Source organism: Bos taurus, chromosome 4 (genome assembly GCF_002263795.3).
Source record: "Bos taurus isolate L1 Dominette 01449 registration number 42190680 breed Hereford chromosome 4, ARS-UCD2.0, whole genome shotgun sequence".
Classification (NCBI taxonomy): domain Eukaryota; kingdom Metazoa; phylum Chordata; class Mammalia; order Artiodactyla; family Bovidae; genus Bos; species Bos taurus.
The window spans coordinates 11,905,061-11,932,925 of NC_037331.1; the positions used below are offsets into that span (position 1 = coordinate 11,905,061).

The 27,865-nt window shown below is 34.2% G+C and overlaps 1 protein-coding gene across 6 annotated transcripts in view; it reads left to right on the forward strand.

The window, feature by feature from the left end:
• CASD1 (CAS1 domain containing 1) overlaps nt 1–27,865 on the forward strand; it is a 53,797-nt gene that overhangs the window by 17,827 nt on the left and 8,105 nt on the right. For 2 of the 6 annotated variants that reach the window (XM_005205168.5, XM_010804013.4), the window contains exons 4-17: nt 2,065–2,109; nt 3,320–3,382; nt 8,126–8,170; nt 8,619–8,742; nt 9,918–10,132; nt 11,907–12,329; nt 13,386–13,475; nt 18,602–18,721; nt 20,099–20,255; nt 21,673–21,752; nt 23,580–23,660; nt 24,243–24,344; nt 25,284–25,424; nt 26,134–26,211. In XM_005205168.5, coding sequence (XP_005205225.2) covers nt 2,065–2,109; nt 3,320–3,382; nt 8,126–8,170; nt 8,619–8,742; nt 9,918–10,132; nt 11,907–12,329; nt 13,386–13,475; nt 18,602–18,721; nt 20,099–20,255; nt 21,673–21,752; nt 23,580–23,660; nt 24,243–24,344; nt 25,284–25,424; nt 26,134–26,211 — 1,764 coding nt within the window. The remainder of the gene's footprint in view (nt 1–2,064; nt 2,110–3,319; nt 3,383–8,125; nt 8,171–8,618; nt 8,743–9,917; nt 10,133–11,906; nt 12,330–13,385; nt 13,476–18,601; nt 18,722–20,098; nt 20,256–21,672; nt 21,753–23,579; nt 23,661–24,242; nt 24,345–25,283; nt 25,425–26,133; nt 26,212–27,865) is intronic. The other 4 variants (XM_002686656.7, XM_015468213.3, XM_010804014.4 and 1 more) reach the window with 4 other exon arrangements.

Sequence of the window (27,865 nt, forward strand, 5' to 3'; positions counted from 1 at the left end):
AAAGGATGTCGATTTTGCTGTGAGTCTGAGATTTTTCAAAATTAAAATGGCATGAAAGCCAACAACATTGAACAGCGTATCATTTACAGATGCATATATGTGTGACAAGCTGTATAGTAAAATAGAAAGGAAAATAAAATTTAAGATGATTGTTCTTTTTGGGTGAAGAAAGGAATTTAGAGAAGGAATTTAGAAGCCAACATAGCTCATGTCGTGTGTTGGTAACACTGATTTGTGCCATGGATTCATGAGTGCTTATTTATTTTTACTATGACTTGTGACTTACATATATGTGATATGTTATTTTGTATACAGCAGATGTTATATTAAAATGAAGAGATTGAGTTGACTGAATTAACTGTGCCATGCAAAAAGGAGAAATATTTCATGACACACTGTATCTTGGAGGGAGAATTTTTTAAAGGGATAGGAAGAGAACACCTGTGTGATTTTCTCTGACCCTATGTCCCAGACTTATTTGACCAAGGAAACTCTTTTCATATAACATACCTTGAAGTACTGGAAAAGGAAATGGCAGCCCAGTCCAGTATTCTTGCCTGGAAAAATCCCACGGACAGAGGAGCCTGGTGGGCTGCTGTCCATGACTTAGGGACTCAATCACCACAAGTACTATTGAATTAATGGTCTCAAGAGTCCTTTTGGGAAAAAAGAATACAAATGAACTTATTTAAAAAACAGAAGTAGAGTCACAGATGTAGAAAACAAACTTATGGTTACCAGGGAATAAGAGGGAGAAGGGATAAATTGGAATATTGGGATTAGCATATGCTAAGTCACTTCAGTCGTGTCCAACTCTGTGCGACCCCATAAACGGCAGCCCACCAGGCTCCCCGTCCCTGGGATTTTCCAGGCAGGAGTACTGGAGTGGGGGGGGATTAGCATATGCATACTACTATATATACAAAATATTAACTAAAAAAAGAGTGGATGAATGTATATGTATAACTGACTCACTTTGCCATACACCTGAAACTAACAACACTGTAAGTCAACTCGATTTTTTTTTTTTAAGCCCTTTTGGGAAAAGATGCTTAAACAGGACTAACAAGAATTTTAAAATTTAGCCTGTTGATAGAAACAAACTTTATTTCTTAATATAAATACTATCTGTTTAGTTAATGAAAATGTTTTAACCTTGATTTTAGGAAGACAATTAGCTTATTAACCACCCCTGTTCCATCCTGAATATTTAATTATGAAATGATTTTTTTTCTTTTTATGAAACAGTTACAAGAAGTTATAGTCTTTGGATTTTAGTTTTTTTCTACAACTAGACTATGTACCATCTTCAGAGTGAAATCTTTAATAACCTAGAGTCCTGTGTGTCCATTCATGTTTAGGCAGGGCCTTCATTAGTATAGTGGTGAGGATGGACCAGCTGTTGCTACAGCAATAAACCCATATCACAGTCTTACTACTTAGCACTTCTTGTCCTAACCACCTGGGACAAAGGGCTTTGTTCCCTACAGTCATTCAGGGATCTTTGCTGTTGGAATTTTTACTGTTTTCTAGTTGTTCCATTTGGGACATTCAACCTCCTCAGTCTCTGTATCAGGTTAAACCAGATGAGCAGAATCGCCCTGGGAACTTCAGCCTGGAAGTGACCCGCATTACATCTAGTCATGGTATATTGGCCAGAACTAGTCATGTGGTCCTGTCTAACTGGAAGGGATCTGGGAGACACAGGGCAGCAACTGGTCTCTGCCATAGATGGTAATACTAGGACTAAATTGGAACCATGGGAAGCTTGACAAAAAGATAATTTATGTAGGCATGTTCTCCTATCTGCTTATTCATAGTGGGAGTTTTATCATCTTTAACCCACCTCTAAGATGTTGAAAATCACAAATAAAAAGTTTTTTTTTTTAATAGTATCACTTATTTTGGGGTAGTCTATGCAGGTCTTTTCCCCTTGGGGTTGAAGGTAGATAATTGGGATATGGTGTATAAATGAATCAACAAAAGCGGCTGAAGGAGGAATTATTTACATAAAATTAATCTATACATTAATATTTTTCTGTCATCTCTCCCTCATTATGGTAGCATGAAAACATTCCTTTTGAAGACAAGATTGCATCAGTTAAAGTGGTAAGTTCATATAATAGTAAGCTCAGTGTTATGATGTTGAAACTGTTCGTTGGTTAATTTACATGTACATGTAGTGTATTGAGAGAAGACAGGTAGAGTAAGATCATGTAATACATACACTGTTTTGTGTAATAGAAAATTTGGTCTCTTAGATTTTTATCCAGGAAAAAGTATGTCAATTTGAAACCAGTGTGTATTCAGGATTACTCTTCATAAGAGAACATTATATGAATTTTCTGAATTCCCAGTGCCTTCTAGGTCCTGAGAATACAGATGGAGATCAAGACAGCAGTGTCCTAGATCTATCTAATGGAGCTTGCAAGTCATTATGGTTTTCTGTGTGCATTTAATCATGGGATTAAGTGTTAAAGTGTTAGTCGCTCAGTTGTGTCTGACTCTTTGTGACCCCATGGACTGTTCAGCTCACCAGGCTCCTCTGTCCATGGAATTCTCAAGGAAAGAATGCTGGAGTGGGTTGCCATTCCCTTCTCCAGGGGATCTTCCCAACCCAGGGATCGAACCCGGGTCTCCTGCATTGCCGGCAGATTCTTTACTGTCTGAGCCACCAGGGAAGCTAAGGATGACAAAAAGGAAAAAGTAGGACATTATAAATGTGTAGAACGGGGAATTAAAAGTAGCATTAAAAAGCATTTTCCTCCTTGAGGAAGTGATGCTTTACCGGAGGCCTCAAGGGTAAGTAGGAGCTAGGTAGACTGAGGGAGAGAGCTTATGAGCATTATAGGTGGAAGGAACAGGAACAAAGCCCTGGAGAAAAAGGAACATGTAGAGCATTCCAAGATCCGAAGGAGAACCAAAAGTATACTTAGAACAAGCGGGAAAGTAGCAGAAAAAAGGCAGACTATCTGGGCAGAGGCCAGACTGCAACTTCTTGGAATTTTAAGGACTTTGAAACTTATCCTCAGGGCAATTGATTGAAAATTCTTAAATACTTAAGCGGGGATGTGGCAAGATCAGATTTTAAATTTTAAAACATTACTCTGTTGAAAATATGCGGAAATATTCTAGAAAATAGCAAAAGTGGACATACAGAGAACTATTGTGAGACTTGCCAAATTGGGATGAGAGATGAAGATATTGTAGATGAGGTAGTGTTTTACTTTTAACTACTCTGTAAGAGATGTGTTCAAGTTTGTTTTGAATGGTGGACATAGTATTTTCTTTGACTTCTTTTCTTACATTTCTCTCTTAGGATTTTCTGTGGCATCCAGAGGTTAATGGTTCTATGAAACAGTGTATCAAAGTGTGGACTGAGGTCTGTATTTGAAAATATGGCCTTGCTGGTTTTGAGCAGTCAGATTTTGGAAGTCCATTCTCCTACACTCGCCTATCCTACTCGCCTCTACTTTATACCAGCCTTCTTAATTTTGACCATGCTGGATTGATTGTCACTCTACAGAGAAAGCAGAGTTTTGATCCAGTGTCTCTGGGCATTACCATTCTAACCCTGTGGTGATTAGGCTTATACCACACTTTACTGATTTAAAGCTTTCTTGATTTAAAGCTTTCTGTTACTGTTTTGCATGTTTGCATGCTCAGTCATGGTCAAGTCTTTGCAACCCTATGGACCGTAGCCTGCTCAGTTCCGCTATCTGTGGAATTTTCCAGGGAAAAAATACTGGAGTAGGTTGCCATAGCTCAGTTAATTCAAACTCAGATAATCTTTCTATCACAATACACATTTTCTTGAGCATTTTTCTACTTTGTTCTTCAAACTTATGTCCTGATACTTCTGAAAAAAAATTTATTTTTAATATCCTTATACCCTTTTATTATTACACTTGTGACCTAAAAGTCAAGCCTAGTGTGTTTTGGCTCATAATGTTTGGAGATAAATTAGATAGAAGACAAGAGTGCTGTTAACCTCAGAAAACCCCTAACTTCTCACAAGTCCACTTTAGAATTCCCACAAAGTCTCCATACATCTCCTTGTCAGTCCTTTAATTAAACCTGTATCCTTTCCCAGAGGTATTTGCATTAGGGATGGATAAAACAATACTCGATTTTGTTGGCCTTGTTTTGCTTAATTACTTGGGTTGCAATGGTATTTTTCTTTGCTTCTTTTCACAATAAGTATTTTAATACAGCAACTGTAACACATTAAATAGAATTTTATAGGATCCAGTGAGAACCTAGTCAACATTTTTAACTTTGTTTCTTTGAGAAAATATTAAAGTTTTCAAAAAACAAACATACAGACAACTTTTAGAATTCAACTTTCTGGAAAATTTGGATCTCATATAGTTTTGTTTTGTTTTTATTAATATGTTTTTAAATGTCCAGAAATAAGAATAATGTTATGTGTGTATTTCAGATGATTTAAACATGTGATTTATATTTATGCTGAACCTGAAAGTATATCCATCAAAGTTGTAGAAATTCACAGTTAAGCAACATTAGTGTGATGTAATTTAGAATTCAGGCAAGATCACAAAAACCTTTGTTATGACTAAGCTGAAGATATATTGCATATTCAGATCTTCTGTTCTTATAATTTACTAAAACTTGATTTTGGAGCTTTAGGTTCTATTGTAAAACTCCTTTTGATTCTTGGGGGAGAGGAAATATTCTTCTTATTGAATAAATGGTCATGTAATTACCTGAGATTGATTAGTTGACTTGTTTTAATTATTCAAGGAGTATGTTTGTATGCATATATTCATGTATTTTTTTTTACTGTTTCCATAGTAAGCTGCTGAATCCTGAGAATACATATTTTTATTATGTCTGTACTATAACTAGCTTTGTTCTCGGTATTAGGAATGTGGCTGGAAATTAGCCCCAGTCTCAGCCCTCAAGGAGTAAGCAATCTAGAAGGTAGACTAGACTTTCTTATGAATGATGACATGATAATACGAAGGGTAACAGTAGACTTGGCCACAGAGAACTGTGAAAGCACCATGTCAGAGGCACCTAGGATGAGAGTTGTTTAGAGTATAGGTGAAGATCTAAGAAAGCTTTACAGAGGAGATGAGAAGAACACTGGATTAGAAAGATATGACTGAAATAACCTTACAGATACCTATAAGCATATAAGCAAAGTTGAATTTAAATAACTCCACTGTTATCCAACAGATATTTATAAATCATGTCATATTTTAGGCCTCAGGCTAAACACTGCTGATACTTTGATTAACATAACAGAGTTCCTCTCCTCAGAGAGCTTCTAGATGACTGGCAGATATGGGTAATTAGGGAAACCAGCAATTTAGATTTATTTCTACAGATGAATGGTAAGCATTAGGTCTGAGTTACATAGACCAGTTTGGGGAGTCTTGGTATGAAGTGAGGTGATATTTGAAGTGACTTGAATGGAAATAATTCAATAGACAGCAAGTGTAGATTAAAGAAGAGAATGTAGGAATGAAACAGAAAAGATTCTGAGAGAAGGCAGTAAAAGAGGTAAGGCAACAAAAGCAGAAGAATAACGGTAATATAACACACAGGGAAGGAAGGAGTTTTAAAAGTGGATGGTGTCACTTTAGGAACTAGATAGGACAGACTGAAACTACAGGACCTGCAATTCAGAATTCATTAATGGGCTCTGAGGGAGGTTTTAATGGATTATTAACTCAAAATCAAAGCATGATAAATTGAGGCATAAATGAGACAGAAATTAAAATTAGCACAGTGAAAGCCGAATGCCCTTCTGAGTAATCCGTTGGTCAAGAGTGAATGAGAAACATTTGAGGGTGAGACAGAATTGAAGGAACATTTTTTGAGGATAAAGATGATTTGACATTTTGTGGATTGAGAGAAGGATGAAGAGAAGAGGATGAAAGGGATAATTCCAGAGTTTGAGAAGATAACTTACAGACATAGCTCCAGATCTAAAAAGGGAAGAGATACAGACTCAAGAGTAACAGGTTAGCCATTAAGTAGAATAGGGACATATTTGGTTTACTCTTCATCTATCAGAAGATGATAGACTGGGTGTATGGATAAAGTTGTGAGAATGGAGCAAGGAAGGCAAGAGCACACAGACCACATGAGTTCTATTTTTCTCTAAGTTTGAGGATTAGGCTTTATGCCAAAAGTGAGGAGGAGGGCAGGTGGGACCTGTGTAAGAAAAATATTTAGTATGATTTGGGATAGCTGCTGTGAAGAGTGAGGAAGGGAGCCACCTACAGATCAGGAAAAAGTTTCAGTAAAATAGCAATATAAAATGGGGCATGCTAGCCTGGAAATAGACTAATTTTGTTATTACATTTCTCTGCTTTCATACTTCTCTACACTTAGCATGTTTTACCTTCATAATGAGACAGTAACTGTCACTTCTCTTTTTGAATATGGCTTGGACGTTTTCTGATTTCTTAATTTTAATCGTTTCTTGTACACATGATCGTAATATCAGGTCTTCTGTGTTGTGAAAAGTGCATTGAACTCAGTAGTCAGAGACTTAATTTCTGGTTCTATCTCTGCCAGGCCTCAGCAATACCTATAAACCTGAGTCTATAGCCTTTTGTAAAAAACAATATATACATATGTGTATGTATACATATGTAATCTCCCTGCCTATCTCACAAGTGGCAAGAATCTATATTAAAATGAGCTAATTTAAGAGAAATAGTTAGTAAATTACCAAGTAGTATGCAATTGGTGTGTGTGCGCTCAGTTTTGTCTTTGCAACCCTAGGACCATAGCCCGCCAGGCTTCTCTGTCCATGGGATTTTCTTAGCAAGAATGCTGGACTGTATTGTCATTTCCTCCTTCAGAGGATCTTCCTAATCCAGGGATCTCCTTTGGCAGATGGATTCTTTACCACTGAACCAACTGGGAAGCCTCTATATAATTGGTAGTATTATAAGTAATATAATTTGCATTAGGTGAGGATTTCTACCAAATTTTCTCCTTGTTTTTTTCCCACATTATGGTCTATGGTTAATACATACCAGACCCAAAAGATCTTGTCTCCTTAGAGCCCTACTTTTATTTAACACTGTAACTGTGTCCACTGTAGGCTTCCAAAGGTACTTTTTAATTGGCTGACATAATATACTAGAGCTTTACACGATTTACTCAGAATTCAGAATAATATTAGGCCATATTAGATTTTGGTAGTGTTTTTTATGGTTTGGGTTTCATCTTCAGTTCAGTCACACAGTCATGTCCGACTCTTTGCAATACCACGGACTGCCGCACGCCAGGCCTCTCTGTCCATCACCAACTCCCAGAGCCTACTCAGACTCATGTCCATTGAGTTGGTGATGCCATCCAATCATCTCATCCTCTGTTGTCCCCTTCTCTTCCCACCTTCAACCTTTCCCAGCATCAGGGTCTTTTTCCAGTGGGTCAGTTCTTCGCATTAAGTGGCCAAAGTATTGGAGTTTCAGCTTCAGCATAAGTCTTTCCAATGAATATTCATGACTGAATTCCTTTAAGATGGACTGGTTGGATCTCCTTGCAGTCCAAGGGACTCTCAAGAGTCTTCTCCAACACCACAGTTCAAAAGCATCAATTCTTCAGTGCCCAGCTTTCTTTATAGTCCAACTCTCACATCCATACATGACTACTGGAAAAGCCAAAGCTTTGACTAGACAGACCTTTATTGGCAAAGTAATGTCTCTGCTTTTTAATATGGTGTCTAGATTGGTCATAACTTTTCTTTCAAGGAGTATGTGTCTTTTAATTTCATGGCTGCAGTCACCATCTGCACTGATTTTGGAGCCCCCAAAAATAAAATCTCTCACTGTTTCCCCATCTATTTGCCATAAAGTGATGGGACCAGATGCCATGATCTTAAGTTTTCTGAATGTTGAGTTTTATCTTAAAGAACACCAAAGAATTAGCCATACAAACTTCATGCCATCCTGTGTAGTCATACAACCATGTAAGGTTTTAAGCAAAGGAGATCCATCTTGTTGTAACAAGAATCTGAATAGGAACCCTAGAAAATTAAAATGGAAGAAGAACTTAAGGGGAAAAAGTTAAGTAATATTACTTGTATTAATCTCCTGAACTAACTATAACATTATTATAAAGATTTTTCTTTCTTCAGGATTCTGTTGCAAAGCCCCATGTGATTGTAGCAGGAGCTGCCACAGTAAGTTATTATCTGTATTCTTACATAAATGATTTTTGTTTCATATACTTAATAACATGCTAAGAAAGAATTAACTTATGCTAAATAGAATTCTTGATTATACTTATATTTTAATTCTTATTTCTCTTACAATTAATTAGACTGATAATTTTAATTAAAAAGTTCTGAATGAACTTAGGAAATTTGATGGTAAATGTCAATATTATTTTTATATCTAAAATTACATTATTTTTTCTTGAATGTTATACATTGAAAGTCTAATTTTTTATCAGCTCTTTGTAACTGCCTTCATGTATTTCATGAAATAATTGACCATATTTTATTCTAATATTAAATAAAAATGGGAATTCTCTTAAAATGAGAACCTTTTTTACAATAGAGGAAATGCTATACTTTCATTTTCCTGTGATAAATACTGAATTAATGCTTAATTTTTACTTCCTCTCAGTGGTCTATCAAGATTCACAATGGCAGCAATGAAGCGCTTTCCCAATATAAAATGAATATTACCTCCATAGCACCACTTTTAGAAAAACTGGCAAAGACTAGTGATGTTTATTGGGTCTTACAAGGTAAAAGTAATGAAAAAATGTCATTTTTATGTGTTTTGAGGCTTGGGTTTCTATTATCTATTTCAAGAAGCAAAATTACTACTTTATGAGAATAAATGTTTGCAAAATTAGAGTAAACTTGAGCTATTTGGTTTCCTGTTTTGAACTTAAGGAACAGACAGACTAATAAATATAATAAGTCAAAAATTAATAATAAATAAATGCTCCAAGAGTCTCAGCAGTTAGAATAGAACATAACAAAGAGAGTAAGTCCTAAGGGCAAATTAGATGCTTGCCTTTGATTTTATTTCTTAACAAGTTTTTATTGTGATTGGGAAATATAGAAAAAGTTATCTGGTTCATAATATTAGACTCATTGGAAGTAAACATTCTTTGGAATTGACAGAATATATTTAAATTCAAACCATCTAGTTTATACTTGGCAATGAAATTCTTTAAGAAAAAGTTAACATTAGATCAACTCACTTCAGTTTATTGAATGTCCATTATTTAATGCCCTGCACAATATGAAATGCCTTGGGTATTTTAGCAATTTAAGTTGTTTGTCAGAAACTATTATAATTATTTCCAAGTTTAATGTCAAACTGAGAGAAATAACAAGGATAGTAATAATCTCTTCCAAAATCACTATTTCATTTACAGACTCATTAACCTTTCTCTTTCTAAAGTGAGAAAAAGTTACATTTAAATGATTATGCTAAGTGGTAAAAAGCTTTGATCATTAGTAATATTACCTCCTAATTGTGGGAATAAAGTTTGCAAAAATTAAGCAGCAACAGGAGGAAAAAGAAAAGATTGATTGCTATTCTTAATTAGGTGATCTTCCATAATCCAGTTTTGAATTCCCGTTACCTGATATAATCCAGCATCCAAAATTTTCAAACTCTTAAGACGTGCTAGAACATAAAAATGTTTCCTAAAAGTTGTGTACTTAAGAGAGACGAGGTATAAAATTCTTTTAATTTGAAGAGAGGTATAGATTCAAAATTTGACTATAAGCTAGGAAATCTATTACAAAATCTTGGTCAACTATTTTTAAAAAAATGAATTATTAGGTGCTTGGAATTCTCAACTTTAACAACAAAATATGAAATGCAGTTAACTTACTTGCATGATTATAATTTCTACCAGTAGGGACTTCTAAGTGTATTTTAAAAAATATGTTTCATGTGCAGATCCTGTTTATGAAGATCTATTAAGTGAAAATAGGAAAATGATCACTAATGAGAAGATAGATGCCTACAATGAAGCTGCAGTCAGTATTTTGAATAGCAGCACCAGAAATTCTAAATCACATGTTAAGGTGTTCAGTGTTTCCAAATTGATTGCTCAAGAAACTATCATGGAATCTTTGGATGGCTTACATCTTCCTGAATCAAGCAGAGAAACTGTAAGAATTCTTGTATCTGTCAGTAGGGACCGTAGTATCTAACTGATAGCTATATATCACTGTTCCAGTACTTTGGCCACCTCATGTGAAGAGCTGACTCATTGGAAAAGACTCTGATGCTGGGAGGGATTAGGGGCAGGATGAAAAGGGGACGACAGAGGATGAGATGGCTGGATGGCATTACTGACTCGATGGACGTGGGTTTGGGTGAACTCTGGGAGTTGGTGATGGACAGGGAGGCCTGGTGTGCTGCAGTTCATGGGGTCGCAAAGAGTCGGACACTACTGAGCGACTGAACTGAACTGAACTGAATTGCAGTCAGTTATTTTCAGTTTTTCTGTCTAGACATAGATCTAGAAATAAGTTGACTTTCATCACCTAGCTGAATATGTAAGAGTTTTCATATACTCTAAGGAAGAAGGTTATGGAAGGAAGGAAATGCAACTTCATTTAGTCAGTGCTAGATACTCTTAAAAAGCTTTTAAGTCCTCATTACATTCATGTTTGAAAACTACTGCTCCATGTTCTCTTTGCCTTAAACCTTAAAATAAAATTAAGCTTCCACGAAGGGAATATTTTAATATGGAGAACACTTTTTTTTTTTTCCTTCTAATTCTGATACCCTAAGCATTAGTCATGGTACAGAGTAGATACTGAACAACTCCAGATTGATGGGTGGAAAGGGATTTTAGTTTAAATACAAGAGAGAACTGGATAATTATAAATTTTCACACACAGTGCAACAGATAAAGTAGTGGTCCTGAATCTTTTTGAGTATCACATAACCCTTGTATCTGATAAAAAGTAATTGTTCCATTCCTCTCCTGTAGAAAAATGCATATTTGCACACACACACACACAACACTTCTCCATATTTTTTCAAGGGCTTTGTGGACTCCCTAGAACTGGTTATGAACCTTGGAATGAACTTTGTAGACTAGTGTCTGCAAGAGTTCCAGGCTCAGAATCTTCTAAAGTCTTAAAGCTGAGAGAATGAGATTTTCTAAATGGCTGAATACTTTGAATGCTTTACAGTTCTAAAGGTTTTTAGAACCATGAAATTTTAATAAAACTAAATTTGACTGAACCTTCATCTAGAAAGGCTCCTGATAGCTTGCCTAGAATATTTTATTATGATAAAACTATGTTGAAGATTCCACTTGAAGTTAGAAACACTAAAAGTATTGAGTCCCAAGTGGTCCATAAACTTGTAAACCAAATGAAAGACATAAATATTGTTAGCTAAGAGTTAATCATTTTTGGTGGCAATTACTCTACATTCTTTTTTCATATGTAAAGACTGGAAGTGTATCTTTAAGTATCTTGGTATCTTCTGTATTGAATATCTGTTAATTACAATACTTTGGTCCTTGACATCTGTCAGTGTTTTTGTAACCAAAAGTCACGGCACATTAACAGTCATGAAATCCGTATTTTTTTCTTTTTTTAAAGAATAGAATGGAAAAAACTCAGATGCATTCCAAGTAGTAAGGATGGGTATTGTTTCTTATATGTATGTATATATATTCTGAGTCACATTATAAAATGAACTTTTCACTATGGATCATAACCCAAGAAGTTTGAAAAACCCTGAACTAGTTACTTACAGATTGAAGGACTATCATTATTTACATGATTGTTTGGGAAATGATAGTAAAAAGTACAAAAGCATTTTGGTTTCAGTGCTAAAAAGTCAGTTGTATTCACAGGAGAAAATCTAATGGGAAATACATTACTGACAAGATAATAACGAAATCACTTGATTTGTTCACAGAGTGCAATGATTCTTATGAACGTGTATTGCAATAAGATTTTGAAGCCTGTAGATGGTTCCTGTTGTCAACCTCGGCCTCCTCTTACTCTCATACAGAAGCTAGCTGCTTGCTTTTTCACTTTATCTATTGTTGGATATTTAATTTTTTATATAATTCATCGTAATGCTCATCGGAAGAATAAGCCTTGTACTGACTTGGAAAGTGGAGAAGAAAAGAAAAATATTATCAATCCCCCTGTGTCTCCATTAGAAATATTTTTACAGTCTTTCTGCAAACTTGGCCTGATTATGGCTTATTTCTATATGTGTGACCGGGCAAATCTATTTATGAAGGAAAACAAATTTTATACACATTCAACTTTCTTTATTCCTATTATCTACATCTTGGTTTTGGGAGTATTTTACAATGAAAATACCAAGGAGGTAAGAATCATTTCTTTTTAGTTCATGTTATCCTTGTCATCTCATTATAAAGTCTGGATTAAAGAATTAATACCATTTATCATGCCATCATATACAAACATTGACATATATAGAAGAGGATGAAGGAATATTGCAGTTGTATGTCACTTGGTGGACTCTTAACTGTTGCTTTTGTGAAACAGTTTGGAGAAAGCTCAGTTTCATAAAGATTGTTGAAAAGTTGGAAAATAATGACTGTGAAAAAGATATCGTGACTTGGTGTTATTTTGGCTGCCTGAGGATGGAGAAAGTAGAGATGCTCCCCACTTTCTGATGGTCCACAAACATGAGATACCATTATCTTTTAGAAGTTAAAAGTATATAATTACACTAATAAGCACTTTTTCTATTTATATATTTATACGCTCAGGCATGCACACACATATTAGAACTTACATAATAATGTGGGCACTGTTAAAAGTGTTCTGAATGCCTATTTTAGCTTTGCTGTAATTGCTCAGAATATAAATGTAACTCCTTTATAAGTCATGATTTATTTGAATTAATAAATTCTTTTGTAAGAAATAACTTTCATATGAGGATGATTAATCAGTTCTTCATCCCCAGTGGGAATATTCTAGAGAAAATAAAGTATGATAATGGAGCTTTTTTCTTCACAGTACAGTGTAAGAGAACTATGAGATTTTTTTCTAACTGAAATTTTAATTTTTTCTAACTGAAATTTAAGATTTTATTAAAGAAAATTATAAAATACCACTTTTTAGATTTATAAATACATCTGTCACAGTTTAAAAAATAATATTAAAGCATATGATTCAACTTAAATATTTAAAATCTCTTTTATGTTCATTTTTTAATTCATATTATACTTAAATAGTTTATTATCTCTTTTATCAAGAAACTAAATGACAGTCTTTAACTGTTTTCCCCCCAAGGTTCTTTTGAAAGAAGGATTAATTTATATCCTATAAGAAAAATTTTAACATATTTAATATATTCTGTCTAAATAATAGCTTTTTGATGATTTTTAAAACAAATATTAATTATTTTGCACAGACTAAAGTATTAAATAGAGAACAAACAGATGAATGGAAAGGCTGGATGCAACTTGTGATTTTGATTTATCATATCTCTGGAGCAAGTACAGTAAGTATTTAAAATTTAAGTTCAGAAAATATAGGAAATAATGTCACCTTAATGTTTCCTTTAGGACACCAACTCTTTGTGTTTAATATTCTCTACCATTTAGAGACCCATCTTATTTCCCACCCAATCTTTCTGTCTTCCCATTTCTCTTCTACCACCTGATCTGAGAATGTATACACTTAAAAGCAAAATAATTATTTTTTAAAAGATAAGGCAATAATTTGTTTGTATTTACCTGACATTAATTTTGATGTAGTAGGAACAATCATCCAAGGGTATTGTTTCATGTCATACTGTTAGAAAACTAATTTAAGTTATTAAGAGACTTTCTAGATGATACTTAGTTGCAAAGGACTTAGAATAGGCAAGTTACTATTAAAAGAAATCAGATTAGATGATTATATTTTATATTCTACCCTTCATTGTATTTTAGCAAGTTTGACCAACCATTTTTATACTTCTAAAGTTTAAAAATGTAGAACTCTCTTGCCTCAGTATTCAGAATCCTCAGATACTGATGGTCTTCTGTTGTTGACCATGTATTATGTTCCATACCTCCTAAGTATTACCACTTCCATGAGATGGAGGACTCTTCCTTAGCTCACCTGGTGCCCTCTGTACCTGGCCAAAATCATTTTTCCCTCAAGTAGGTGTCTTTTTAAGTCTTTTAGACTTAGGGTTCTCATTAACTGGGGACACCAGATTTGGTAGGGGTAGAAAAAAATGTATTCAGAATTGTAACATTAGAGCTACAGTTAAAACAAGATTTTAAGAGTGAACCTAGGTATCTAATAACCGCTTTTCACACTTTTTAAGTGAAGGTACAAATTGATTTCTATAAAATTTGTTTTTAAAGAAATAAAATTTTATTTTATTTCTAAAAAATATGTTTTAAAAATTTAACAGATTGTTTCATAATTTGGGAACTATTGAACATGAACTGGTTTTTATTTTATTTGCTTATATAAAGCACATATCTATAAACAGTAATTTAACATAGAATCAATATCATATTGAGATAACAGGGGAGATTTGCCAGAAAGGAGTGTTTTGAAATTTCCATAGCAACAGTTAAATAATACTGGGGTTCATCAGATATCTCTTAACAATTAGTACTAATGTTATTCTTCATTAAGTCTGTTTATTTTCAAAAATTGCTGGTAATTTTATGAATGACTTGTTAAAAGGGTAAAAGGCAGAGGGAGAAGTATAACTTTTAAAACTGAAGTTGCACAGCTATAATATGTATATTTGTGACAGCAGTGAAATTCCTGTGGCACTGCAGCTGGAGGGGACCTAGTAAGTTCAAGCAATTGTGGAAGAGCCAAGACCGTAAAAGAGATCCAAAGCAAGAAGACATGAAGATAGTAAGGGTTAGTTTATAAGCCCGATTCAGAATTTGTAGGATAAATTTAGCAAGTTCTCTAGAAAGTAAGTAAAGATGAATATTGAGTCATGGAAATAGCTCTGACACGTGAAGAAAGATTAGATTAATTTGGGGTGGGGATGGGGAAAGATTTGAGAGGATGTGGAAAGGGTTTTGTTTTAAGAAAATGCCACTTAAAGACATAATTAATTGCTGACATATTAAAGAGTAATAGTTCTGTTAAAAAAAAAAAACAAAAAACAAATTCAGTGATTGCAGAAAGCATTTGGATCGTAAAGGGATGAAAGCAGCTTGGCATTCTATTATAATCATTTGCCAAGTTAACATTCTAATACGTCTTAAACTACATCCCAATTCATTCTAAATTACAATTTTATAATGTCTATATTCTGGAAAGATATAAAGATCATTTGTGATGATTCACATATCCCTGTTCTTTTATATAGAATTTTGTGGTTAAAAATTACCTGTATCTACATTTGGCAAAGCATTATCAGCATGGGTTATAACATATTTGGGACTTGATTCTTGGATATTTATGGAATTACCCTCATTAAAAACTTTTTAATTGTCATGATTATCTTAATTACCTTATTAATGTTTTATATTTTGAGTAAAATATGTCAAGCATTAGTTGTGCCGTGTTTTTATAGTAAAATAGAAACTATGTAAAAAATTACAGAGAATTATTAAAATAATCTAGGTGGACTGGCAGATTGCAATTGTTGGTGTAAAAATTCCTTTAAAACATAGCTTATATCAGATACAGAGTGTACAGCAAGTTAGGTATATACAGTAGATGACTTTGTGTTCCACTGTGGCTTTTTCTTCTTTGAGAGTTTGTAAATAACTTCCCTGAAGGTCTTAAGGGAAAATTTGTGAGGCTAGAAAAAGAACAGAACCAGAAGTCAGCCTCGTTATTAGTTCTAATGAAGTTGGATACTAAATACATTTTTAATACTAACATTTTGTTGTACTATTTGACTCCTGAAAGACAAAAAAGGAAAACAGTTCAGATTAAAGGAGGCTAAAGAGGAATAAAAAATAAATGCAGTGTATGATTCTTAAGGTTCCTAAATTTTAAAAAAAAATTAATAATAAAGGATATCACTGGGACAATCAAAGAAATTTGTATATGGATTGTACAGTGGATGCTGTTATATTCATATTAAATTTATTGGGTGTTATAATGGTATTACAGTCATGTAAGAAACTGTTCTTTCTTCGGTGATACTGGTAGTTGCTGAAATTTCTAGAGATGGTGTCATGTGGCAGCAACACACTTTTTAAGTAGTTCAGCACAGTAAACAGGCGTGTGTTGCACTGTTCTTGCAACTCTTCTGTTGGCTTTATCTTTAAAAAGTCAAAAGTTTCTTACAACATTTGCAATAATGCAGCATTGGTAGAAACTTGGCAAATCGTGATAGTGTTTAATTCCATTTAAATGGTTGCATTTCCTGTTTAAATATGACTTAAGTCTCAACATTGTAGGCCCAGACCCATTCTTGAAGGGGCTCAAAAGCATGTTTCATGGAGAATGGTTTACGTACTTGGGAATGATTAGCCTGTTTGACCTCTGTTTATAAATGCTTACAGAACACTCAGATGTAAAAGTGATAAAGGGCATGCATATGGGTCTAGAGCTAAGCTGTCCATTTTGGTGGCCACTGAGCACTTGAAGTGCAGTCAGAATTGAGATGTTCTGAAATGTGAAATATGTACAAGATTAAGTATGATTCATTTTGATAAATGTATACAAAGTTCACAAACCTAGTATGAAAAAATATGAAATGTCTCATATATGTTGGGATGGTATAGTATTTTGGGTATATTGAGTTAAATAAAATTTGTTTATTAAAATTAATTTCACTTATTTCTTTTAACTGTTTAAATGTCTGGCAGCCACATGAAAGATTTGCCACACAGCTCGCATTTTATTTCATTGCAGAACACTGCCCTAGGGAGCTTAAATTGGTAGCTTTTACATAGTTTGATTTCAGTTTTTCATGACAAGGAACTTTATAGCAATTAATGACCATCTGAAAATGGAATGGATTGCCTTGAGAATTTGTATGTTTTCCACTATTAAAAGGTGCTCAAATACTTGAAGGAAATATTTTAAAGTGCAATCAAGAATAAAGTAAAGATACAGGTTTGGATTAGAACAGTTTCAAGTCTCTTTCAATCCTGTGTTCCCACCTTCATCCCCTTGATTCTAATATGTTATACCTGCACTGAAAATTTCCCATCTAATGATAAGACATTTAGAAAGAACTAATGATGAAGAGCAATAAATAAAAAATCTGATATGTAGATGTTTGTACTAAAAGACGTCAAAGGAAGAAGAAATGACTTTCATCTGAGAGTAAAAGACTGGAAAATGTCACCAGGGCTCTCGAGAAGAATAGGATATGTATAAATGACATGTGATTAGGAGAACATTCCAGGGTAGAATGAGCAGGTAAACAAAGGAGAGGCAGCAGGAAAACACAAGAAGGGCCAGTTTAGGAGACAGAGAATCTAACAGTTTGGCTAAAGTGGAGGCTATATTGAAGAACTTATAATTTATTATAATCGGGGGTTTCCTTCCAGAAAAAAGTTATCCCTCAGAAAAGATAGAAGAAATGTTCAAGGATACATACAAAAGATGCATATGTTCAAGGCCTTATTAAATCTGTTTAAGGCATCTGCTCAGTTATTTTATCCTGCAAAGTATCACTTGGGGAAGAAACACTTAGCTAAAGTGGCCATAACCAGTGTTAATGCTGGATAATTAGAGATAATCAGATGAGTCAATCAAATAGAAGCAAAAAAAAAAATGTTTACATAGATTTAGTAATTATTCATAAAAGATAGCCTTTTATTACAAATGTTGGATGTCACTGAACAAGTCTTTTAAAGATCATTTTAAAAGGCAGCACACTACCTGTGTTGTGAAATAGTGAATAGACAACCAAGGGACTAATACGTGGTGGAGAGGTGCAATGACAGTGGTTTAAGGTTAAGAGAATTAGGACTTGTAAAGGAAATAATGTTTCCAGTGACTCCCATAAGATATAGATGAGAAATGTATTTCAGCTTAGACAGAAGTGAAGATGTGATGCTTTGAAAAATCATGGTAAAGATGAAACATCGAAGAAGGAGGGAAAAATAAAATTGTTTTATAAAAGATTAGGAGGGAAATAATATTTCTGAATTATGCTTGCATATTTTTTAAATGTGTAATTTTTGCTAAGTAATAAGTAATTGTGACAATTTTATTTACAAGTCTAAATTCTATATGTTTAAGGGGGCCAAAAATGTAGGATTTTGTTCGTTTTTTTAATCTTCTTATTGAGAAAATGTGAACTCCAGAGTGACCTCATGTTCAGCATATATGATGATTAATAATTATGGATATCATAGATTTAATTCAAGTTGAATGAAGTGTATAAAGTGCTTCACATTTATCAAATCATTCATTTCTCACAAAACCCTTTGAGAAAGGAGAAGATACTTCCATTTTGCAGTTTAGAAAACTCTAAAGTCACATAACTAAGTGTTAGAGCCAGAATTTGAATCTAGGTCCATCAGATTCCAGAGTCTACTTTTTTAATTTTAACCCCTGATATAATGCCTAATTTTTGAGAATAAATCTATTCATTGAGCTAACACCGAATGATGATAATGCTCCATTGTCTTGGTTAAATGTACTGGTTCTGATTAGTTAGGTATTTGACCTGTTTATTTTTGTCCACAGTTTTTGCCTGTGTACATGCACATTCGGGTTCTGGTTGCCGCGTATCTATTTCAGACAGGGTATGGGCATTTCTCATACTTTTGGGTCAAAGGAGACTTTGGAATCCATAGAGTATGTCAGGTAGGAATGCATTGTTTTTCTTTTTCTTTCATTTCAACGTGCTTTTGTGCCTGACTGTTGAGAAAATATAAATATGGCCATGAATAATTTGAAGTAATTTGAATTTGTGAAATGGCACTTTAAAGTTGTATTATTTCCATGTTCTATGGTTAATAATTCAAAATAAGTAATTTATTACTGAGGGATGGAAAAACAGAATTTAGATGAATGTATAATAGATGCACACAAGGGAAAACACTGCTGAATCACTTTCAGTTCAGTTCCGTCGCTCAGTCGTGTTTGGCTCTTTGTGACCCCATGAATCGCAGCATGCCAGGCCTCCCTGTTTAGTTTTGTAGAAATGTGCAGTTACCTGGGATTGTTATAATATGCTATGTTTTCTGTCTCTAAGAAGAGGATTAAGATTTATTAAGTTTCTACATTGTGCTAGGCAGTTTGTAAACATTATTCTATTTACCCTTCATTACAACCCTGAGTTATGATCTTTATGTTTACAGACAAGGACACTGAGGCTCAGAGAGGTTAAATAATTTGCCTAAGCTTCCCTGATGGCTCAGTTGGTAAAGAATCCTCCTGCAATGCAGGAGACCCTGGTTCAGCTCCTGGGTCAGGAAGATCCGCTGGAGAAGGGATAGGCGACCTACTCCAGTATTCTTGGCCTCTCTTGTGGTTCAGCTGGTAAAGAATCCGCCTGCAATGTGGGATCCCTAGGTTCAATCCCTGATTCAAAAGATCCCCTGGAGAAGGGAATGACTACCCAATCCAGTACTCTAGCCTGGAGAACTCCATGCACTGTACAGTCCCTGGTGTCTCAAAGAGTCAGACATGACCGAGCGACTTTCACTTAGTCACATAGTAAGTGATAAAGCTCTAATATTAATCTGCTCAAATTCTGTGTTCTTTGACATCACACCATCTGAAATGACTGTTACAGAAGTCCCAAAGATACTTTTGTTTTTCAAAGACCCTTTTTAATTTGAGTAATATTATTTTGTATCTATTAAAACTTTCAACTTAATACCACATGGGATGAATCAACATCAAACGGAGATCAAATGGACATTCTTTCATTGAGATAATCTAATCTTTTGTTTATAAACTGTAGCTCTAGGAAGGAAGTTTATGATTCTTTTCCTGCATTTAACAAGATGACACTTGTAGCCAGAGGTTGGTGTTTTTCTGGGATCCAGTTAATAAAATGATGCATAAATATTTTATGTTCAACTCTTTACAATGATTTTAGAACAAATATGATTTTTTAGGGATTAGTAAATGGTACTTGTACAGTTATTATTTTAGTCTTAAACGTTTATACTCTGTCAGAGAGAATCTGTCTACTTTTCAAAGTGAAAACCGTTTTCTTCTCCTTTTTAATAGGTCTTATTTCGTCTCAATTTCCTGGTAGTGGTGTTATGCATAGTAATGGATCGGCCTTATCAATTCTATTACTTTGTCCCCTTGGTCACTGTATGGTTCATGGTCATATATGTTACTTTAGCACTATGGCCACAAATAACCCAAAAAAAAGCAAACGGTAAATATATTTTCTTACTAATGTTAATAAATATATTCTTCCAGTGCAAGTTTCTTTTTAGTTGCTAAAGGCTATTATTTTTATTGAGATGTATTGACAGTTTAAATTTATATGTAGCATTGATATTTTGAAAATTTGTTCTTAAATTATGTTTCTAGAATGTTAGTTACATGGTTCAAGTAGTATTAACAGTGAGGAACAATAGTTTGCATTTATATTATGTTTTCTCTTTTTAAAGTTAAACTTTCAAAGCCATTTTACGTATCGGCTAGTGCAGCCGTTTTCAAACTCTCTTGTGTGGAGCCAGCATGGAGCGTGCCAGAGGGCCACACATCCTGCTTCAGTCTCGGCAGCTCTGGTTTACTTGACCCTGTGTCTGTGTGTGTGTGTGTGTGCGCGCGCGTGTGTGTGCGTGTGTAGATTTTGAGTGGACATTCATTTGCAAAAAGGCTTTTTGTGTCAAACAAGCTTAAAAAGCACTAGTATAGCTTATCTTCTAAACAACCCTTTAAGCAGTTACTATCAACCTGTTTTATGTTTAAGGAAACATAAGTGCCCACAAGGTGTCATCTTCAAATTTTACACAGCTAGGTCTGATGAATGTTCAAAGTAAGGTCACAGTCATTGATCCTAATGCTTTTCTCCATCAAGATCATGTCATTAAAATTAAAGCTTGTTTTTTTTTGTTTTTTTTTTTTTGGAAAAAGAATTTTTTTTTAATCTTTAATAATGTCTTTTAGGTCTTTCAATCAAATATTATATATCAAAAAAATATTTTCTGTTGACTTCTATTATAATACAAAACAATTTTTCAGGAAAGAGTTAAGCTCCAGCCTTCAGTAAAGTCCATTTGTGTCTTGGAGAGTCTGTGGTTCAATTCCTCAACACAAACCCTGCATATTTATAAAATGATAATCAATATGTATAAACTGTGAACACATAACTTTAAAATATGCATATGTTGAAATACATCTTATGATTAAACTAGTCCACTGGGAAGTTCTTAAGCTCCCTCCTTAAAACTGTAATGCTTCAGCAGTATTACCTAAGTTATTAAACATGAGTGTTTGTTAGAATTACATTGAACCTGTTCCAAGTTTTGTTGTAACTTTCAATAATGAATAGTATAATTTAATCTGGGATGTATTTTCAAATGCATTTAGAGTGGCTAAATATCAAGTATATGGGGTATCAGATTAATGTTGTAGCCTCATTCCTAGTAAGGATGCTCCACCTTTTCTTCCTTTGTGCCCCACTTGTAATTTATTCTACTTAGATATATTTTGTGTATCCTGTAGGCAGCCTTAAATTATTATAAAGAACTATGCAGGGTATTAATATGTTAAATAGAGAGTATTTAACATGTTTTCTAATGTAAGTTTACATTTCTTAGTAAATTAAATATTTTCTCTCTTAGGAAATTGTTTGTGGCATTTTGGCTTACTGTTGAAACTAGCCTTCTTGCTGTTATGTATATGTTTTTTGGCATATTCTCAGGTTTGTATTGTCCTTTTTGGTTTACATTTTGTTGTATTTTATTCTAAAGTTAAAATCTGTTAAAGTATGAGAGAAGAATCAGAGCTTTTTTTGAAGCTTCATTTTTTAATGACTATAATAAAAGTGTCATTCTGTAGTTGACTACTCAGTGGAGTTCTTTTGAGACCTATCTACTTTTGTTATCTCTGTTTTTGTTGTAAGAGCAATTTAAAGCTGTTCCTCTGGCAATTGTTCAGAATCCATTTTACTTGACTTTGATCAATCAAACTTTTATTGAACGCCTCTTATAAGACACTACTCTAAGTGAAGATCAAAATTCTCTTGACAGAATTTGCAACTTGGTTTGTGCATTATTCATGGCATCAAAGTGTTATTTGACTTTTCCCATAAATTCATAGAGCAAAAATTTGGCTGTTAATAAAGCCAACTTAGGGGCAGAGGGACTTGTTTATATGTAGTATGTATCTCTAACCTTTTATCCCCCTATTTTGATGGTTGAGATTTTCTTAACTATTTTCTCAAGGTGGCAAACTGCTACCTGCTGGTCAGTCCATCAAACAGACTTATTATTTGGGCAGCATGATATTTATAACAATATTTTAATTTAAATGCATTTAGTTGTGACATATTCTGTAGTTTACTGCCATCTCCAACACTGTCTTGTATCCGACTCTACCAGATGAAAATGCCATATGAGCATTGTGTGTGTGTGTGTGTGTCTGTAAACTCCTATAGAGGGCTTTTCTTTTTTTTTTTTTTTTCTATAGGCTTTCCTGTTTATTTTCATTCTTAGAAATAAAGTATCTTATATCTTCCTGACTTCTAAGGTTTTTTGCAGGAAATATGTAAAGTAATAAGGAAACAATAGGCAAATGTTAAAGAAATAGCCAGTTGAGTGTCACACTGCTGCTGCCGCTGCTAAGTCGCTTCAGTTGTGTTCAACTCTGTGCGACCCCATAGACAGCAGCCCACCAGGCTCCGCCGTCCCTGGGATTCTCCAGGCAAGAACACTGGAGTGGGTTGCCATTTCCTTCTCCAGTGCATGAAAGTGAAGAGTGAAAGTGAAGTCGCGCAGTCGTGTCCGACTCTTTAGCGACCCCATGGACTGCAGCCCACCAGGCTCCTCCGTCCATGGGATTTTCCAGGCAAGAGTACTGGAGTGGGGTGCCAGTGCCACTTGACAATTAGTCATTAAAATTCCCAAGACTCCCTGGTTCATCTGAGGGAGGGAGACGAAGACAGACCAGGAGTTCATAAAAAGAATTAAGATTTAACTTTGAATCAGTATTGACTACTGGCTAAGAAAAAAAAAACCAGAAATAGCCCAGTACAGCCCAGTGCCTTGTGCAAATGGGTGCTCATTAAATACTTGCTTATTGATTACATAAAAAATAAATTTTGATGAGAAATAAACTTGATACATGATCTGTGGAATCCTGTATCTCTAATACATGTTGGTGTAATAGAGAAATGTGATATAATATGTATACACTTCATATTGCAGGTCTTGGTAATAATCATCCTGAGGCATAGACCTTGATAGAACCTATTTTTATAAGTGACTAGCATTTTAAATTCTGTGACTAAATGGAGAATATTGCATTTTATTAAAATAATAAAGTTCTTCTGACCTAAAGATTTGGTATTACCTAAAACATAATACTATTTTCATGTTTTACTTTGATTTTTTATTAGCCTTTTAAAAAACTGAAGTTACACATTTTTTTTTAATGCCATGGCATCATGTGTAATAATGGAGTTTCCATAATAGAGTTTGTTGTCATTCTTTAGTCTGGAAATTGAGTGTTTTGTTCTCTTTTTTGAAAGACTTCATTAATGTTCAGAAATGTACCCAAGACTTCTGCCCCTTCATTCCCAGATTTTCCAGACTGTCAGATCAATAAGAAGGTACATTCACTAATGACCAGAGTAAAGTTGTAAGCTTTGTTTCAAAGTCTAATAATGGCATTTGGGTATACTTGATTGCGTAAGGTGACTAATTCAGAGGATTCTTTTAATTTATATGGTTCATTATAGATTGATTATTAAGGACATTACATAAAGAAAAACTATAACTTTAACCATCATCCTTTAGGTTATTGATACCATATTGGCTGAAGTAATTTGTAGTTTTGTGTTTTGATCATTAAATAGTAGCTCTTTTGTACACTAGATTAAATGGAATAACTTTCCAATTACCAACTTGGGGTTTGTTTTGTTCTGTTTTTTTTTTTTTTTGATTTTGCAGTCTCAATAGCCTTTCATGTGCTATGAAAGTAAGTTAACAAAAATGTTTTGTTATCTTTACTACCCATTAGTAAAATAAGTTTCTTTTCAAATGAAATGACATTTTGATATGAAATAAATAGAATTTTAAAATTACAAATGACCTTAATATAATCTTAACTTTAGAAAATTACAGTTTATAATAGAATTGCAAAAGCCAGTATTGACTTATACCATCTTAATTTTCTGAATTCCTCTTCTCAGGGTGCATTTGAGAAGATCTTTTCTCTTTGGCCATTGTCCAAGTGTTTTGAACTGAAAGGAAATGTATATGAATGGTGGTTCAGATGGAGGTTAGACCGTTATGTATGTATTTACCTTCTGCTCTTTTGCCATTTCAAATTATACTTTTAAAACTTATTTGGAAAAATGTAATTTGTTTTTATTTGGTTTTGGAATAAGGAAACATGTTGATTTGGTAAATCAAAGCAGTCCAGCCCACCCCTTGGTTTTCTTTTCTTTTTTGCAGTGGGCAAAATACTTTTTATTTCTAAACAGTTTATCTTAACATTTATTGTTATTGTTTTTATTAATCTGGTCTTTTAAAGATTATTATTTTTTAACTGAAATATACTTGATTTACAGTGTGTCAGTTTTTAAATGAAAATTCTTAAATGTTGGGAAGGGTTTAAAGTCAGGAGTATCATAGCAGTTTGGCAACATGTGCCCAGGGCTTGTGGTTGTTTAGTCTCTAAGTCATGTCTGACTCTTTTGAGATCCCATGGACTGTAGCCCACCAGGCTCCTCTGTCCATGGGATTTCCCAGGCAAGAATTACTATTACTGCAAGTGGCATTTTTTCATTCTTTTTTATGGCTGAGTAATGTTCCATTGTATATATGTACCACATCTTTGTCCATTCACCCACTGATGGATATTTAGGTTGCTTCCACGTCCTGGCTGTTGTAAATAGTGCTTCAGTGAACATTGGGGTGCATGTATCTTTTCAAATTATGGTTTTATCTAGATATATAAAATGTCTTTATTTCTTTACTTGCTGCTGAGACTACTTGAAGTAAACCAGCTTATCTTGTCATTGCAAGAGATGTTTGCTTGTCCATTGCAGATTGTTTCCAATGATCATTGACTTGACCTCATTTCTTGATTTTAGGTTCTTCACAGAAACTTTGGATCTTTAAGCTTTTAACCTATATACTTCTATACATATTGTGCTCCTTTACCAAGTATATTTGCTATTTATTGAAAAGTAGCTATTTAAAACAGGTTTTCCCCCCTTATTTTTCAGGTAGTCTTTCATGGAATGTTGTTTGCTTTCATTTATCTGGCTTTACAGAAGCGCCAAATACTTTCTGAAGGAAAGGGTGAACCTCTTTTTTCAAGCAAAATTTCAAATTTTCTATTATTTATTTCAGTAGTTTCTTTCTTGGTAAGTTTCACATGTAATCTTCTAAATTTCCAAAATCCCAAATGGTGCAGAAAATTAAGAATTTAATCATTTATTTTTAATGAATAAAATCTTTTACTTTTGAAATATCTTTTTCTCATTTTAAATTGAACATAAATTCTAAAGAGAATATAAACATATATGTGTTAAATATGAAGAATAACTTGAGATCTCAATGATATAGGAATTTTAAAAGTTGTAGTAAGTTTGGGAAAAAATATAAGATATTTAACAGAAAGAGCCATCACTGCATTATGATCACTATTTCTGGAAAAACAGACTTATGCTCCTTTCTCTCTACTTTGTTATATTTGAGCTTGCCAAAATGAGAGAGGAGCAAACCTGTGTACAGTTTTTACTGAACTTTAATAGCATAATGAAGTATCATGTCGGACTTCCCTGGCAGTCCAGTGGTTAGAACTTTGCCTTCCAGTGCAGGAGGTGTGGGTTTGATCCTTGGTCAGGCAGCTAAGATACCACATGGCTCCTGGCCAAAAAAGTCAAAACATGAAACAAAAGCAATATTGTAACAAATTCAATAAAGGCTTTTAAAATGGTCCACATCCAAAAAAAAAAAGAAATCTTTAAAAAAAATTATGAAGTATGTTATAAAGAAACTTCTTAAAATTGAGTGCTGCCTTTTTAAGGCATAGCTATGTTTGTGAAGTGACCCATAAATGTTTTGTTTTAGACCTATTCCATCTGGGCTAGCAGTTGTAAAAACAAAGCACAGTGCAATGAACTCCACCCATCCGTCTCTGTGGTGCAGGTAATTATCTTTATTTAGAGAAAGTTTTCTAAGTTTTTGATTAGAACAGGAGTCTTTAGAGACAACTTTTAAATCGGAATCTATTAAATGTAGTATATCTTTCTAAGCCCTACCTTCCTCTACTGTAATAGAGATACTAAAATCTCTTTTAAAGGGTGATTATTAAAGGTTATTATTAAATGTATAAAAATGATCGGTGTTTAGCACTTGATAAGCACTTAGAAAATGTTAATTCATTTCTCCTGTTTGCTTTTTCATCATTTATTTATTCAGATTTCTTCATTTACTTGTTTTTGGCCTTACTTATTAATGGCCTTCCGTGTGTTAAGAACCATGCTACAGGTCAGAAGTGCATGTAGTTCCTGCCCTCAGAACTTACAGTCCAACAGAAATATGGTTGAACATTTATTCATTAAACAGTTTTTTTTTTAATTCATTTAACAAGTCTTTGATACTTCTTTCTATGTGCTAGATATTATGCTGAGGGATGTAGTGATGACCAAAGCAGATGTGGTCCCTACCCTCACAGAGCCTGTATTCTTCGGTTACAGATAGTAATCGTATAATCACCAAGTAATCATGAACAGAAGTTCATGATGCTACAAGGGAATACAATAAAGGTATATGACCTAGTTGGAGTTGGAGTGAAGGTGGATAGGGTTCAGAGACGGTTTCCCTGATAAAATTAAGCTGAGAGGAGCTTCCCTGGTGGTCCAGCAGTTAAGACTCTGTGATTCCACTGCAGGGGGTGCAAGTTTGATCCCTGGTCTGGGAAGTTCTGAATGCCATAAGGTACAGCCAAAGAGGGGTGGAAAAATTAAGCTAAGATTGGAGGAATGAAGGCAGGCAGTGAGAACTTAGGCCATGTGGGTAGAAAAGAGTATATTCCCATTCAGGGAACTTGAAGAAAGCCATTGGGGCTGGAACTCAGAGAGCCAGAGTCTAAAGAAGTATGTGTAGTGACTGGGAGGTGGGCAGAGGCTGCTCAGCAGCCCAAATCACATTTGCATTTTACAGAGATACCTGTGGTTGCAGGTAATCATAGGGCGTTGTGATTAGTGTGGTGATGGTTAACTACAGGGTACTTTAGAACATTTGGGGTTTCTTCCTAATCCGTCTTGATATCAGAGCAGGGTTCTTGGACAAAGTTATGTCTAAGCCAAAGCCTAAAAACTGTGTGGTTCAACAGAAAGGAACAGGGAGGGTTTCTGGAGGATCTTCTTTTAGGTTTTAAGTTCTCTTCAATGAAGAAACTATTTCATCCGTCTTAAACCTCTGTACAGTCAGTAGAACTAAGCATATGAGCAACTCTCCAAACACAGTTGACAGTGACATTTTAAAAATTGTACTATATTAATATAGCATTTTCAGGACTTCTGCAGAAGTCACGGTTACAAGTAACACTTTGTATTTTGTATCTGATGTCATTTCTATAGCAACATGAAAGGAAGGGGGCTGTTCCACTAACATGACACCAATACAGAACAATGTAAGAGTAGCTAAGGGAGAAAGTGACTGGACATAGAATAAGGCTAACATAAACCCTGCTGAGCCACATCACTTTTACTCCTGGCCACTATATGCCACATATTCATCTTTCCTTAGTTACTTTTTCCCACATTTACATTGCTGTCAGTAGAAGGAGCCTTGAAGA